This window comes from Mirounga angustirostris, unplaced genomic scaffold, assembly GCF_029215605.1.
Source record: "Mirounga angustirostris isolate CCGP_5_RB_7025 unplaced genomic scaffold, mMirAng1.0.hap1 SCAF_4, whole genome shotgun sequence".
Lineage (NCBI taxonomy): Eukaryota > Metazoa > Chordata > Mammalia > Carnivora > Phocidae > Mirounga > Mirounga angustirostris.
The window spans coordinates 38,577,224-38,593,607 of record NW_026991712.1 but is presented as its reverse complement, the minus strand read 5'-3'; the positions used below and the strand labels follow the sequence as shown (position 1 = coordinate 38,593,607).

Sequence of the window (16,384 nt, the reverse complement as noted above, 5' to 3'; positions counted from 1 at the left end):
CATGTTGGATGCTTTCATTCCAAGATGAAACAAGCATGTTCTGGATAGTGCAGGCTCTATCTGGACTTCTTATCACCCTAACTTTTTGAGAATGCCATAGGTGTTTGATAAAGCTAGACTGAAACTTCAGAGGTTGTTGAGCTGATATTCTTCCCAAGTATTTCAAGTGCTCACACTATCCAGTACTGATGGCTTCTTAAAGCTCTTTACATTGCCATCATTTTTACCCTGGAGACATCAGTCTGCAGAGTGATACTATTCAACTTGAGCATTGACTTTTCTTCCTTCACTTTTTTATTAATTGCCTCCTCACCCTGCATTTGTCTCCAGACCACTTTCTTAGCTTTGGTGTATTTTACTTTTTTGCTTGATGACTTGCTGAAATGTATTGCTTTGGTACAGCAATGACTTCTATTTATGCATTTTCGCTGTTACATGTTAGCCATGTCTTAGCACTCCATTTTGTTGGGGACCCTTTTTCACTGTCTTGTGCATGCCTGCCTTTGCTAGCACAATCTGTCTGCTGGCTTTTTGATACATTGTAATCATTAAATGCTTTTTAGTGTCAGAGAAATGGTATCCTTGTTATAATATGTATTCGTACCTCTTGCCATATTTCCTAAGTCCTGGTCCCAAATACTGGCAGTGTTCTTAAGTTGGATGTGTTTGCTTCCAGGATTACTGAAAAGGCAGCTGGTATTGTTGAGAGGTGGCAAAGTTGAATCCAATTACAGAGCCCCAGTTCTCCAGTTCCTACTTAAAAGAATCTCATAAGCATTACAGAACAGCAGACTCTACGTATACTTACGAGATTTTCCAGTTCCTATATTGCCATTTTAGTTGACTAAGAATATGGTAACTATAGAACTCAGTTCCTTAAGGACATGTCAAGTGTGTTGTGAGTAAAACTCTTTTCCAGTATAAGAATTTAATACTTGAAGAAACAATTTATTAAAAATAATAAGTGAAAACTTAATTTATATGTTAACTCCTAATTAATGTGCATAGTGGCCTATTCAGTATTAAATAAATTTTATTTCTATTTCAACCAGGTGATTCTCATCTAAATGTTCAAGTTAGCAACTTTAAGTCTGGAAAAGGAGATTCTACACTTCAGGGTGAGAGAAATTACATGTAACTTAAATTGAAGGCCCATCAAAATAGAAACTTATATACATGTCTGTTTCCTCACATGAATGATACAGAAGGAAAAAAAAGGCTTAGAAATGATTTTTAATTACTAAAGTAACATAATCACAATCCAGAGATTTTGGAAAATGGAAAAAAAGAAAAGTCATTCCCACTTCCTAACAGTCTTTGGTATGTTCTAGTTGTTTCTCCCTCTCCCCATATGTAAAAACATTTTTTTTAGTAGTAGTTTACATGTGATTTTTATTCTTGCTTGCATTGTGTAAGCCAATAGAGAAAAGAAAGATTTGGGGTGGGGGAGGACTTGGTTTTAATATAGGCATATATGGGATAAAAGATTTTACCCCTGTTTATTAAGAAAAAAACCTTAATACCTATAATCGTTTAAATTGCTTCCTTAACAATATCAAATATTTTACAACAAATGGACTACAGTCTGAAGTTATACTGTGCTTCACAATTAGAAAATATATTTTATTTACTTGTTTATGATAAAGATTGAATTAAGTAGAGTGATATGCCTTACCTAGAAACTAAAAGTGTGGTAGTAAAATATAAACTCAGAAATGAAAAGCACCTTCTTGTTTCAGGCTTATTTTAACCCTGTCAGCTTCCTTCATTCCCATGGTTCTCAATCCTGGCTACACATTACAGTCATCTAGGAAGTTTAGAAAAACAACACACACACATATGTACATATACCTGCATACAAATATTCTGATTTTATTTTATTATTATTTTCTTAAATAATCTCTATGCTCAACATGGGTCTTGAACTCACAACTCCAAGATTAAGAGTTACATGCTCTACCAACTTGAGCCAGCCAGGCACCCCTGGAGATTCTGATTTTAATTAGTCTGGGCTGAGGCTCCAGTGTCTACTTTTAAGAAATTTTTCAGTTGATTTTAATGTGCAGCCAGGTTTCAGAATCACTGCCTTATACTCTGTGTGTGTGTGTGTGTGTGTGTGTGTGTGTGTGTGTAAATAAGAACGGAACATGGAACTAAGGAGAATTGTTCATATTTTTAGTGGGTGAGTATTCTGAGCATAGCAGAGTATGTGTTGTTTTCCTGTCTTTTGTACTTTCTTTGAGCAAGTCATTCTGCTGTTGAACACATCATTAAAATATAAAGTTCAAGCCTACTCTTAGTTTCTAAATTAAAGTCATCCATTGGTGGTCATGTCACTTTTAGGACATCATTTTTATTTTTAAAGCTCAAGCTGTTTAGAGGACAGTAGGGGAAAAAAATGAGTGATAAATATAAACCAAGCAAATTTGAAAATATCCCAGTTTTCATAAGGAGTCATGTATCAGTTTTTAATCTTCTTTTCTTTTCTTTAAGTTCCTTCAGGATTGAACGAAAACCTCACTGTAAATGGAGGAGGCTGGAATGAAAAGTCTGTAAAACTCTCCTCACAGATCAGTGCAGGTGAGGAGAAGTGGAATTCTGTTTCACCTGCTTCTGCAGGCAAGAGGAAAAGTGAGCCATCTGCCTGGGGTCAAGACACTGGAGATGCTAATGTAAATGGAAAAGACTGGGGAAGGAGTTGGAGTGACCGTTCAATATTTTCTGGCATTGGTAAGAAGTGTTAGAAAATTTTAAGTTCATTTACAATTGCTTATTTCCAGTACATTTTGAATTTTCCAGGAATGAAAAAAAAAATCCATGAGTAGAAAAATGAGTAAAGCTATTCAGAAATAATAGTAATAACTAACTCATCTCAAACCTTCACATAGAGCAAAGTGGTAACTAAAAAAGTCAATAATAGCATGTATTACTCGCTCTTTACTAGTGCTCTCACATACTTTTATCACATCTGATTATCAGTGTAGCTAAGGGGTATAATTGTGTATTTTTAGTGATGTTATAAATGTAGTGTGTGAACAGACTTTTTGATTAATTTCAACAGTTCTGTTGAGTTTAAGTAAGAATAATAAAAGTTTACAGCATCCACTTTTATACTGTTTTGCAGTATATATAATTAATTTTTCTCCTCGGTTTTAAAGATGAAGACAATAGTTGAGAAGCTTATTCTTGTTGAGAGCCATCAAATAAAAAGCAGCTTAATTCCAGTGTGTGTGTGTGTGTGTGTATGTGTTATAGAAAAGAAGTCCATGTTTAATATGGAAAACTTAGAAGGAAAAACCCACTGTTATTACACCACCCAGTGACAACCACTGTTTTTTATATTTCGTTAATCGTCTTTTTTTTCCTGTGTAGTTTTTTGGGGGTTTTTTGTGTTTTGTTTTTTAATTTTTTTTACATAATCTAAATTAGATACGCATTTTTATGTCCCTCCCACACACACACACTTAATATTGTAACATAAACATTTTCCTTTTTGTAAGGATTTTTAGTTGAAGGCCCTGTAATATATTGTATAAGCATAACATATAAATTATTCAGCTATTCCCATATTATCAAGAGAATTTTCTGTTTTTTAACCATTGTAAGTAGCATGGCATTAATATATCTGTTTTGGGGTTTGTTTTTTTTTTAGGATAGATTCTTGGGAGTGATATTATTGGGCTAAAGGGAGTATAAACATACAGTGCTCTGTAACATGTTGTCAAAGTATTTTCTAAGAGAGTAGTTCTAATTTATACTGTCAGCATCTATTATATGAGTGCCATTTATCCTGTCCTGACCAAGATTGGGTATTCTTATTTAAAAAATCTTTTCTAACTTGATAAACAAAAAATACATAAATTGTTCTGGTTAAATGAGGTTGAATATTTTTCACAATTTTCTTGGTCATTTCTATTTTATGAATTGTCTATTCATGTTCTTTGCCCATTTGTCTAATGGCCTCTTGTTTTTTTTTTTAAATCAAGTTGTAATTCCTTGTACGTTAAACATACACTTTTTTTCTGTTATGCTTGTTGCAGATATTTTTGTTTTATTTCTTTTATTTGGGAGAGCAAAAGACACTGCAGAGTTTTTCGTGATTAAGTACCAAAAAACCTTCTTCCAATGTTATTTGCTTTTCCCATCACTTTTAAGCCTAAAAAGATTCATGTTGACTATTGTCCCCAAGAAGCAAACTCTAGATCATTTACTGATAATTATTTTTAAGCTTGTTCTTCCCTACAACGTCCAGAAATTGTGTAGAAATATCAAAATTTGTTTGGAAGAAGACAGTCCCTAAATTCCCAGCCTCATTTTCCATAGTGAAGAAAGCAGAAATGTCTATGCTTTAAAGCATCCTTTCATATTTAACAGAAGATCATCAGATTTTATCGAGTAATGTTAAAAACTGTGGCCTTTTCAGATATTTGCAATTTACTTATAAAAGCTACGTAGCATTTTCATAATTAGGACATAAATTAGACGGTACTTGCTGAATGGTTGCTACAGATAAAATTAAGCAGCAGGTTAGAGCTCCTGCCTAGTTGGATTAGGACCTTTGTTGAAATTGAAAGGGAACTATATTAAATTGGGTTTGTAGTGAATCACTAAGAAGAGACTGGTGTGACTGGTCTCATGGATGTATACGTTCCTTAAAATACTCATTTATATAAGTAAGAAATAGCTTGAAAATATTGAGGAAATAGTACAGTATAGTGGAATGAGTGTGGACTAGTTGGAAATGGACCTATTTGGAATGAATCCCTATTTTCCCACATAATAACTTTTATGGAAATCAGGCTTAGTTTTTTAACCTGTATGAACCTCCTATTTCAGTAGTTGTGAGGATTGGCTGTAATGAATGTCAAGTACCAAGTTCAGTGCCTGGCCCCAAGTAGTAGCATAATTACGGTAAATAATAAGGTAGCTTGCTAAAGTGGAGAAAGGCATAGGCTTTGGAAATGACCTTAAGTTCCAGTCATGGCTCAGCTGTTTTCTGGCTGTCAGAAAGTCATTTAACTACTCTGAAATTGTGCCTAGCAGGGTTACCCTAAGGATTAGAGGTGTTTGGTATGAAGAGGTTGGCCTGTAATAGACATTCAGTAAATAGTAGCTATTGCTATATTGTCCTAATTTCTAAGGTTATCTTTAAATATTATTATCATAGTTTAAATCTGTACATATCTTTCACCTTTTCTTTTGCAAATTGAAGGTTCCAAGTGACGTTCTTTATTTTAACAGCTGCTTGGTCTAGTGTGGATAGGGGAATGAATACCTCTGAACAGAATTCTTCTTTTGCATCTCTCACACTTAACTCTGCTGTTTCTGGTATGTGAAAACAGTCTTTCATTTAGTTAACAAAAGAATTTCTGTTTAAATTCTTTGTAGCTTATGCTATTCGAAAAATAAGAGAGTCAAGTACTGCTATCAGCATAAATAATAGATATATAAAGTAGCTGAGGCCTTAATAAAAGGAGAGAAAAGAAGACCTAAATTCTTATCTGCAAGTGGCTTGGTTCCTTTCTGTAGTGAAGATAGGAAGATTCTGTGGCATAACATAAGTGAAAGTTCCTTGGCATACAGATAAATACAAATAGAAGGCCTTCCCTTCAGGGTTATACTTTTCTGTTACTAGTGTATTTCTACCATACTTCTACTTGCAGTTTGCTATTTCTATTTGCCCTTATTCATCATGAGTTTATATCTAAGCCTTTTAGGTTATATAGAACCTCACATAATAACTCTACTTAGAGTATCTATTGATTTAGAAAATAGAGTATTACTAATAAACTATTACCAATTCAGCATTACTTAAATGCTGTAATGGATGTGCCTTTTATTAATCATGTAGAAGTCATATGTACTTAACAAATACTACATAAATATGGGAGTTTAGTTTGTAACATTTTGTTCACTATGGAATTTATGGACCCAGTGTACTAATTATGTAGCTCCACAGTGTCTGGAGTCACTAGAACTCTAGGGGTCAGCAGACTTTTTCTGTAAAGGGCACAGTAATAAATATTTTAGGCTTTGTGGGCCATACTGTCCCTGTGGAACCACTTAATTCTGACATTGTAACAGGAAGGCAGCCAGAGACGATACATATAAACAGGGGGCTGTGTCTGGTTTTGAAATACTATTCTTTTGATCTTTTTTCAGTCATTTGTAAATACAAAAACTGATCTTCGCTATGAATCACACAAAAAGGGACTGTTTGCATTTGGCCTGTGGGTCATAGTTTGCCAACCCCTGCTCTCATAGACTACGTTTCAGTTCCAGAGATAGAATTAATTGCCTCTTTCATTTGGTGACTTGGTACAGCACAGATGCTATTCTCTTCGTGTATTCAGAGAGAAAAAGAAAGCAGCATGGGCTGCTAAAGAAATAGCAATAGTGTTACTGTGGTGCTTATAAGCAGCTAATATACTAATTATATATGGATTTATAGGGTTGTTCTGTTAAAATTTTTATTAAAAAATACGTAACTACTTTAAGTATGTATCAAGCCATTATATTATGGAAGGCTGGGAAGATCATCTATAACCAGGTGAAAACGTTTAAGTTAGGAAGGGCTTTTATAAGAGGACATGATTGTATGTAAGGCTTTTACGGTAATAGGTTTTCTTAAGCATTTCTTTGTATCAGTGGCTCCAAATCCTACGTGAGGATCAGAGTCTCCCAAGGATTCCAGTGCATGTGAAAATTCTGATTCAGAGCGTCTGGGGGATATGTATCCCTAGTGGAGAATCCCTGCTTTATGTTTGCATTCTAAAATGAATTTACAGCTATAGAACAAGGGTTTTTGACCTGGCACCCATGAATTTCTGTGCCCCCAAAATTATCTGCAAAATTTTGTGTAGGTTCTGGACAGAGTCCATCACAGCTTTCATCAGATTCTAAAAATTATGTGACCCCATTCTCACCCCACCTCCTCCCCAAAAATGAAAACAGAAGGAACTTAGGAGATAATAGGCTCTTCTCTTTAAGTGCACCTGAACTTAACTTGGCCTCTAAACCACCGGCTTCCCTCTGTCTCACCTCTCTAGATAATCCTCTGTTTCTTTAATTTTTTCTTAGGCAGAAGGTTCCAGCAAACCTAGATATTTTCTAGCTCTCTCTTTTCAAGGTCGTCAGGTTATAGGCATATCCTGAAACATTCAGGATTTCTTTTGTGCTTTATTATTTTTCATTAAGAACAAAAATAAAACAACTTTTTTCACCTTCTTGAAATTTGTAGATAATCAGTTTGAAATATGTGTTATAAAAGACAAAATCGAATGGATTGGTGCTAGGGACAATATATAATTCCCATCAGTGAATTCAGTCAAGTATTATCATGCTTAATCTGAAATTACCCTCAATTCTACTTTTCCTTATCTTAACTCTTTTTCTAATGTTTGAATTTTTCCTTTTAGGGGAAATAAAAAATAATTTAGACTCCGTGTGCAAAGTATAGAACTATTGTTATGAAGCATCATTAGAAAATTCCATTTTTAATTTTATTGCATTCGTTTTCATTTAAGGGTCTACTGCTGAGCCAGTTTCTCATTCTACCACTTCTGATTATCAGTGGGATGTTAGCCGTAATCAACCCTATATCGATGATGAATGGTCTGGGTTAAGTATGTCCTTTTAAAAATTATGTTTTTGTTTTTGTTTTTTCAGAATTTTCTTTCTAGCACCCTAAATTCATGCTTTATGTTTTAATTTTAATCCTAATTTTCACCTCTTAGGCCATAGTAATATAATTTAATACCAAATGTGTACTACTTATAAACTGATGTTTTTGAATAACTGTAGAATTTAAATTTATACTTTTGTGATTGAGGCAATATTTAAACATGATGTTTTCTTATAGTTGCTCTATAGTTTTTTATTTTAAAAATTTTTTGTTTTATATGAACATTCTGTTTCTCTTCTTACTTTTAGTATAATAGAGTGAATATATAGGAATGGCTTTCAGTTTGTGAGGTATGCAAGTTTTGTATTTTAAAATAATTTTCTTAGCCTGATTCCCAGTAGAAACTTAGGAAGGTTAATGACCAGAGTTATTTAAAAAAAAAAAAAAAAGAGGAGGGAAAAAGAATATGGTTTTTACGTTCAGAGAACTTATGCCATCTTCACTTAAAAAAAAATCTGAGATTTTTTTTCCCCGCACAACCTCAAACCTCAGAATGTACTCCTTAGAATTTTTACAGCCATCCTTTTCTTTTTATTTAGCATTTATACGTTACCTTGTGGACTTCTCCACCATTTGGCTAGTGCAAAAAAAAAAAAAAAAGTCTTGAAGAATATCTTGTGTTTCTTCAAGTAGAGTTGAAATGAAACCCTCTAAAAATAGGAACTCTCAGTTACTCTTGGATCCTCGGTACCTAGCGCAGTGCTTTATACAGAGGTGTTCAGTAGTAATAATGATAAGAAAAGCAAACAGCTGACTGTGCCAGGCACTCGTCTTAAGTCTTGTGGGTTTTATTAGCTTATTTTAATGCTTACAATAATTCTACAAGGTACGTGTTTTTTCCCCCACACTTTCCAGATGAAGAAACTGAGGCAAAGAAATGTTATCTGACCCAGGTCACACAGCTAGTTAAGTGGAGGAAGTGGTATCAAACTTGGGTAGTCTGGCTCCAGAGTTCATGCTCTTAACCACCACAGGGTCCAGCCTTAATGATGATGGTAATTGCGAAGGTAAACTTGCAATGCAGTACAAAAATTAGTCTGTAGATTAATAAGTCTCCATAGATTCACCAAAGCACAATTCCTATAGATTAAAGGAAGTGAGGTGGAAAGGTAGATTAGGCCATAAAAAGCCTTGAATTGCTGGCTAAAGATTAGGGAGGTGGGGTTGGCGTGCTACTTGAGAAGAAGGTATTTCCTACTTTAGTCCTCACTTTAAAACGTTGTACCTCATACGGCTTGACTTCAGCACTTATCTCCGGAATCTAGATTAATTGAGCTGTAAGATGGAGCAAATAATCTGTCCCATCTACTTCTGTAGATTGTTGTGAGGTTTTAATGTGGTAGTGAACGAACATAAAAGCTTTTTGTAATTACAAAGTACCATATAAATCCAGGGGTATATTACAGGATGTGAAGGTAACGATTTTGGAAAATGAAGTCTCTGTACTTTTGAAGAAAGATTAGCTCTGTGCAGGATAGAATTGAAGAGTGGGTTGTAGGAATGCCAGAGAATAGCGGTGAGGCAGCTATGGGCTGAGGCGGAGGACAGCTGAGCATCAGGGCTCTAGGCTTCCCTGCCTGCACAGGATTACTCCACTTTTATCCATTTTAGAATTCTTATAACATGAAAAACATGATTGGCTGCCGAAATAAAAGACTGAAGCAAAAGATGTATCCACAGGACTCTGTTGAAAGTTAAAAGTATCAGAAACACCATCTTTGACACCATCTTTCATTGGTTAGGCTCTTAGCAGTCTTTTAAGTCCAAAGTTTCTCTTTAACCTCGTTTTTCTCTGTGAATTTTATTTTTTGTTTTATCATCTATAATGTGGCTAATTTTGGTACTCCGTGCACTTAATTATTCCTTCTAAATTTACAAAATGCGTGATTTAGTATTTGAGATTACTAATCCACAGAGTATGTATATGTGTATGTATGTATGTATACACATACGCTGGCTTTACATTTCGTAGTGTGATATGATTAATATAGTGACCCTCTGGTGTGAGGCATAGACATCATTATCTGACAGAAAGGCATTGGATTTACCCGAACACTTGAATATTAAGTTAAGATGCTAAAGTACAGAAGATACATTTTTTAAAGGCAGGTGTTACTCTTATCCGTTGTCTGGATCATAAAGGAACAACATCATCATAACCCCTGTAAAAAGTCAGATTTTGAGCAGAACTCTGTTTTTGTTGGCACACCAGAGTGAGTGAATTTGCTGCAGCATAGTTAGGGGTTGAGAGCATGAGCTTTGAGGACAGACTACTTGGGTTTGAATCTTAGCCTTGACATAAACTTAGGTGGGTACATGGTCATTGTATGCTTCAGTTTCATCATCTGCAAAAAGAATAGTTCTTCTCCCACAGTTGTTGAGAGAATTAAATAATAAAGTATATAAATATAGCACTTAGAACACTGCCTGAATATTCAGTAAGTGCTGTGGTGCTGTTGATATTCTTCTAGGGGCAACAGTTGTCTACTCGGTGGAGTCAATTAGTATTGTTTGTTTGAACACTGGAGAGTCTTTCTAACATAATTGTTTTGTTGTATTAAAGTTAATACTAAAGTAAGTTCTGACCAGAAGCAGCTGACAGCCATTTTTTTACTCATAAGAGATTAGCTATGAGATGCTTAAACCTAAAGCATTATTCAAGCAAATTAAATAGATAAATTCCTTACCATTTTGAAAAGACACTAATACAGCTCTTTGAAAAGATATTGGCAAACCGATGGGAGAATTTTGAGAAATGAGAAGTTACCCTGTTTATAAATGGAGAAAACTATCCAGTGAATGAAACTATACTGCATAGTTTCCTTAAAGGAAAGAAGTTTTTAGCATATTAGGCCCATGAATCTTAAGAATTATGTGTTGAAAAGTCTCCTGGTGACAACTTTTATGTTTAGGTAATCTTTTGTTTTATAAAGTAGTTTTATTTGATCCCAGTTAGTAAGAAAACAAACAAACCTGAAATCAATAAACCTGGAAAAAATCACCATAAACCTTTATAAAGCCAATAGAGATTTGTGCCTCTGTTAATGTTCTTACATAGGTTAAACCATAGGCTGCAGTCATTCCCCAACCTTTCTGGTTATCTAAGCCTTTAAAAAAGTAATGTTACTAAATACTTTACTAGATTTTTACCTGTTATCCCCCCACATCACCGTATTTATTAAGAAAATAGTTTATGGGGCGCCTGGATGACTCAGTCGTTAAGCATTTGCCTTCCGCTCAGGTCCTGATCCTGGGATCCAGCCATGCATTGGGCTCACTGCTCAGTGGGAAACCTGCTTCTCTCTCTCCCACTCCCCTGCTTGTGTTCCTGCTCTCGCTATCTCTCTCTGTCAAATAAATAAATAAAATCTTAAAAAAAAGGAAAGAAAATAGTTTATATGTTAGTATATTGCCCACCCACTTGTCTAAACTTTTTTTTTCTCCTATAAAAGAAAGTATCTTTTCTGGCCAGAGGCCTTAGAGACCTGGCTTATGGAGAGCAATATGCCAAATCTGCATTTCTTCTTTGTGAGGTTTAAGCAAAACCTGTGACATTCAGATCTCCTTACAGTGTTCTTAATGAATGCTTAATGTAAGATGAGCAGTTGGTTCCAGATGTCTACTAGATGCCTTTATACTTATAAATATGATTTCTACATTACGACACACCAGATGTATCTTACTGAGAGATTTACCGGGGTTGTAAGAAATAAATTCTTAGTTGTGTGTGCCTGATAGCTTAGAAACTGGCTTTCTATTGTTAATGTCATCAGTGCTACCTAAACAGAACACCTACCATTCATTGAGCACGTACTGCATTGCTGTGCACTGCTTTAGATGTATCTAATATAATCTCAGTCATCCTGGAGAGTTAGTGTATAACCCACTAAGATTATGAAATTTCACCCATATCACATAGTTATTAAGTGGTAGATCAGCATTCACATGTAGATCTGTTTGACTCCAGGTCCATGCCTTTAACCCCGATGTGGGTATACCGTGCAATACTGCCTCTGGATTCCTGCTCGTAGTAGTAAATTTAGGGAGGGACTTCCTTTATTGTAACATACTTCACAGTTGTCATCACTTGTTACATGTTTAGACTATCAGTTCTTATTTTCAGTCTCTTTCCATCCTCTACCGTTTTAGCCCCTCTTCTCCCTTTCCATACCCCTGTGACAGAAAGTCTCATTCTGTACTTAAATGTCTCTTGTACTTACCTATCTTCATCTCTGAATAGATAAGACCAGGAGCTCCATGTTGGGGGTGGGGGTATATTGTACTCATTTTTGTATGTCTAGTACCTACCCAGCTCAAGTTCTAATATATAGTAAGTGCTTAATAAGGTGAAATTCCTGTAATTCTACTATTAAGATATATCTGTTGTTACTATATTATTTTCTTCAATCTCTTCCTCATATAAATTTGGGATCATGTTTTAAAGACAATTTTGTCTATTGTTTTTTCTGTGAGCACTTTCCCAGATTATATTCTTCCGAAACATAGGTTTTAAAGCCTTCGTGAGGTATCATAATACCTCCCCTTTAAACAAAAATAATAGAGTTCACATGAAAAAATAAGAACAGCAAAGAAAATAAGAATCAGGCAGATTTGTCATTCGAGTTACTAAAAAGTATTACAGAGTCATATATGGCACCATCCCAGGAATATATCTGTGAAATAGGATAGAAATTCCAGAAACAGACTGAAGTGTATGTGAAAGACCTCAGTAGTTAGTAAAAGTAACATTTGACATAAATGGGAAAAGATTGGATTTTTCAATAAAGCAGTGCTAGAATGACTTGTTCACCATTTAGAAATAGAGCTTAACCCCTATCATCTTAAACCACTGGAAATGAAACCTGGCTGTAAGTAGTCCTTGCAGAGGTGATGTGGAAGCATTTCAGAAATCCAGGGAGAGGAGAGAAGAATTGACTTTGAGAGCTACTTAACCAGGATAAAGCCAAAGATTGTTTTTCCCTTTTTAGAATAAGCAAGTGATAGCTTCCAAAAGGAGGTAAAATTCAGTGCCTTTTAGAGTGAAAGAAAGGGATCTAGAGGTCTAAAATAAAAATTTATTCTTGAGAATAGATGATAGAAACCCTGAAAGTGACCTGAATATTTTGGAATGATAAAAGTAGCATTGAATAATTTGGAAAATGTAAGAAGATACAGATTAAGTATTAACCATTAAAAGTGACAAAGTAATTGTTCCCCCAAAAAGAAGAAAGAAGACATTAAATATTCTGTCGTGACTTGGTGAATTTGAAGAAGAACCTAATCTTGAAAAGCTCCTAAGGAGGGGAGGAGGTGTAGTGTAAAAGGACGGGTGGGGACCATAATTTTGGCACTGCTGTTCAAGATTCACTAATTCTGGACCCTAGAAAATAAATCAAGTACAAAAATGGAATGACCAAGGGAAAAAAAATGACCAGGACCCAGACCAAATTAGACATAAAAAGTACAAACAGAGCAAAGTCAGGTGGTTGATCACAAAGGAATTTGGGAGAGTGGAATTAAATAGGTAATTCTTAAGTTGCCTAGAGTTTCTTAGAAATTCCATTTAATTAGCCATATGATGGGCCTAGCACAGGTGGGACAGAGGTTTTTACCATCATGATTAGGTTTTCTTCTAGCTCTTAAAATGTGCATGGGAGAAAGAAGGAAGAACAACAGTTTAAAAATACAGCCTAGTTCAACATAAGGAATTTTAGTTTTTGCATTTTAGTTTTTGGCAGAAATGATAGATACCTAATTCACACTGTTAAATTTTAGATGGTCTGTCTTCTGCTGATCCCAGCTCTGATTGGAATGCACCAGCAGAAGAGTGGGGAAATTGGGTAGATGAAGAAAGAGCTTCACTTCTAAAGTCCCAGGAACCAATTCCTGATGATCAAAAAGTGAGTAAAGGCATTGGCGGGTATGTCTATTTCTCTGTGCACCCAACTATATTATAATTATTAGGTATTATAAATACATCCAGTGATAGAATTGCTTCTGAGCCATTCTGATTATATTTGCTTCAATCCTTATGCCTGCATGCCTTCTCTGTATCACTGTTTTTTCTTTCCACATATTATTGAGAATTGTGATATGTGGAAAGCACTATTAGGCACTGATAAGAAAACACAGTTACTTTCCTCTTATCAGAATTAATAATAGTTGGTATTATATCAACTCTTAGTGTGTTTAGAGAAGACTAGATCAGTTGCCAGTGAAAGATTTAGGAAGGCTTCATAGCAGCAGATAAGACTGAGAACACCATGAAAAAGCCATCAAGGCAAGAAAACAGGTAATAATTTAGTGGAGAGATAAATAGTACACATGTGTGGAATCAGTTGATGAAAAGTACGTTCCTTCTAGGCTACGTTCCTTAAAGAAAGGGACCGTGAAGTTTTGTTTTGTTTTGTTTTGTTTTTTGTAGCTCTAGCAACATGCTTGGCATTCAGTAAATAAATGAAAGGAATGATCGATAACCTTGCCACATTTTTGTGAAATTCTGTAGATGATAACCTGTTGGCGGCTTTTAAACTAGGGATAACCTAATCATCACTGGGGTTAGGAAAATTAGGCTGGATACAACGGAAAGACAAGAAGCTTGGGAAGCTATTTTGTACTATTTTGGGGTAAGTGTTAAAGAGGCAGTTACATGAATCAGGTAGGAGATAATGAACTAAATTGATAGCTTTGAAAAATAAATGGAAGTGGTGTTTACCAGAGATATAAAGCGACTGATCAAACTGCAACTGGGAAAAATCAAAGAGGCTCTGAAGATAATAGGGCCGTTAGTATTCAACAAATATTCATTGAACATCTGCCATAAGTCAGGTATTGGTTAGTAGAGAAGCGGTAATAAGACACGGTTACTGCCTTCCAGGAGCCTACAGTCTGGTTAGGGAGGAGAGGAAGGAGACCGGCACATCGGCAGGTAAAAGTCGTGTTACGGTATGTGTTGGGTATTAGGGAAGCACTTGGGAGTTTTAGCAAAAGCATCCTGAAGGGAAAAGCAGAATGCGAAACAAAGAGTGGTCAGAAATTAAACTAGAGAGGGAGGCAGGGACCAGATGCTAGAAGTTCTTGAATGTCATATTTAAAACCATAGATTTTATCCTGTAAGTAATGGAAGGATTTTAAGCTAAAGTGTTTTTTTCTCCGTGGGTTACACTGGTAGCCCATGTAGGAAAAGGTGGAGGCATATGTGAGAAAAGGCAGGAAGACCAGTTCAGAGGTTGCTTAGTAGTCTAGGACAGTAGTGGTAAGAATGGTACACGGAATACAGAATGGACTTGAAAAATACATTGAAATAAAATCCACAGAACATGATTAGAATTGAATGGTGTTATACGCAAACAATGAATCATGGAACACTACATCAAAAACTAATGATGTAATGTATGGTGATTAACATAACATAATAAAATACAATTTTAAAAAAAGAAAAAGAATTGAATGGAGGAAGAGTCATCAAAATGACTTCCAGGATTTTAGCTTGGGTAACTGGGAAGGTGAGTGTAGTCCTCCCAACAGAGAAAATATAGGAGCAAAGACTAGTTAATTGGGGGAAGGGTGGTTGGTTCCATTTGGGATATGTTAAATGCAGAGCGTTTTGTTGAAATGCCTAAGAGAAGTTGGTTTTGTGCCAGGTTAAAGCTTAGGGAAAAGATCTGTTTGGACGTTATTAGTATATGGTTGTTAAACACTTTGAGAGTTGGTGAAATATCTAGGAAAAATCTGTAGACTTGAAAAGAGCAATGGAATGAACATAGGAATCTGGGAAACTCCCAAGTTTTAAGGAGAAAAAAGCCCATGAAAGAGACTGGGGGAAGAGAGCTCTGGGTCACAGAGGCTGAGACATCTGCTCTCTGGTAATTAAGAGCAGTTTCGTTAGAAATCTTGGACTAGGGGCGCCTGGGTGGCTCAGTTGTTAAGCGTCTGCCTTCGGCTCAGGTCATGGTCCCAGGGTCCTGGGATCGAGTCCCTCATCGGGCTCCCTGCCCAGCGGGAAGCCTGCTTCTCCCTCTCCCATTCCCCCTGCTTGTGTTCCCTCTCTCACTTTCTCTGTCTGTCAAAAAATAAAATCTTAAAAAAAGAAAGAAATCTTGGACTAATAACCATATTGCAGTAAGTTGAGTAAATGGTTAGGAAAGAGTAGTAACAATTACAAGGTTTTTCTAAAGTAAGTTTGGATAGAAATGGAGGAGAGGTAGTGGATGACAGCACACTGTAGCATCGGGAAGGGTTTTGTTGGGGGTTGTTTGTGTTTTAATGATAGGAGAGATTTTAGTACAGCGTCGGTAAACTTTTTATTAAAGTTCCATACAGCAGTGCAAAAGCAACCGTAGACTGTAGGGAAATGAACTTTATTTACAAAATCTGGCATCGGACCAGACTTGTAGTTTGTCAACCCCTGCTTTAACATATCTGTGGACACAAAGGGAAAGGATCTAGAGTAAAGTAAAAGCTAAACATAACTGAGAGATGTGGCTAATAGGGTAAGTTCCTGGCAGTAGATGTAGAGGAATCTTAGGCATGAGTGGATTGTGGGTTGGCCTTTAATATAATAGGATGGTAGTACCTCTGATCTTTAGAGACCACAGGAAGGAAGAGGTAGTAATGGGATTTATTATTAAGGGTGTAAAGAAATGTACGGGGCGGGGTGCAGTTGATAGGTAATATGAAGGTCGAGGGGGTTAGGGGGAG

The 16,384-nt window shown here is 35.8% G+C and overlaps 1 protein-coding gene across 10 annotated transcripts in view; it reads left to right on the top strand.

Moving 5' to 3' along the window:
* Nucleotides 1-16,384, top strand: part of MTDH (metadherin) — a 58,334-nt gene that overhangs the window by 28,204 nt on the left and 13,746 nt on the right. For 2 of the 10 annotated variants that reach the window (XM_064588086.1, XM_045896187.3), the window contains exons 5-9: nt 1,053-1,118; nt 2,494-2,730; nt 5,242-5,328; nt 7,527-7,625; nt 13,460-13,584. In XM_064588086.1, the coding sequence (XP_064444156.1) occupies nt 1,053-1,118; nt 2,494-2,730; nt 5,242-5,328; nt 7,527-7,625; nt 13,460-13,584 (614 nt within the window). The remainder of the gene's footprint in view (nt 1-1,052; nt 1,119-2,493; nt 2,731-5,241; nt 5,329-7,526; nt 7,626-13,459; nt 13,585-16,384) is intronic. The other 8 variants (XM_064588087.1, XM_064588085.1, XM_045896193.3 and 5 more) reach the window with 8 other exon arrangements.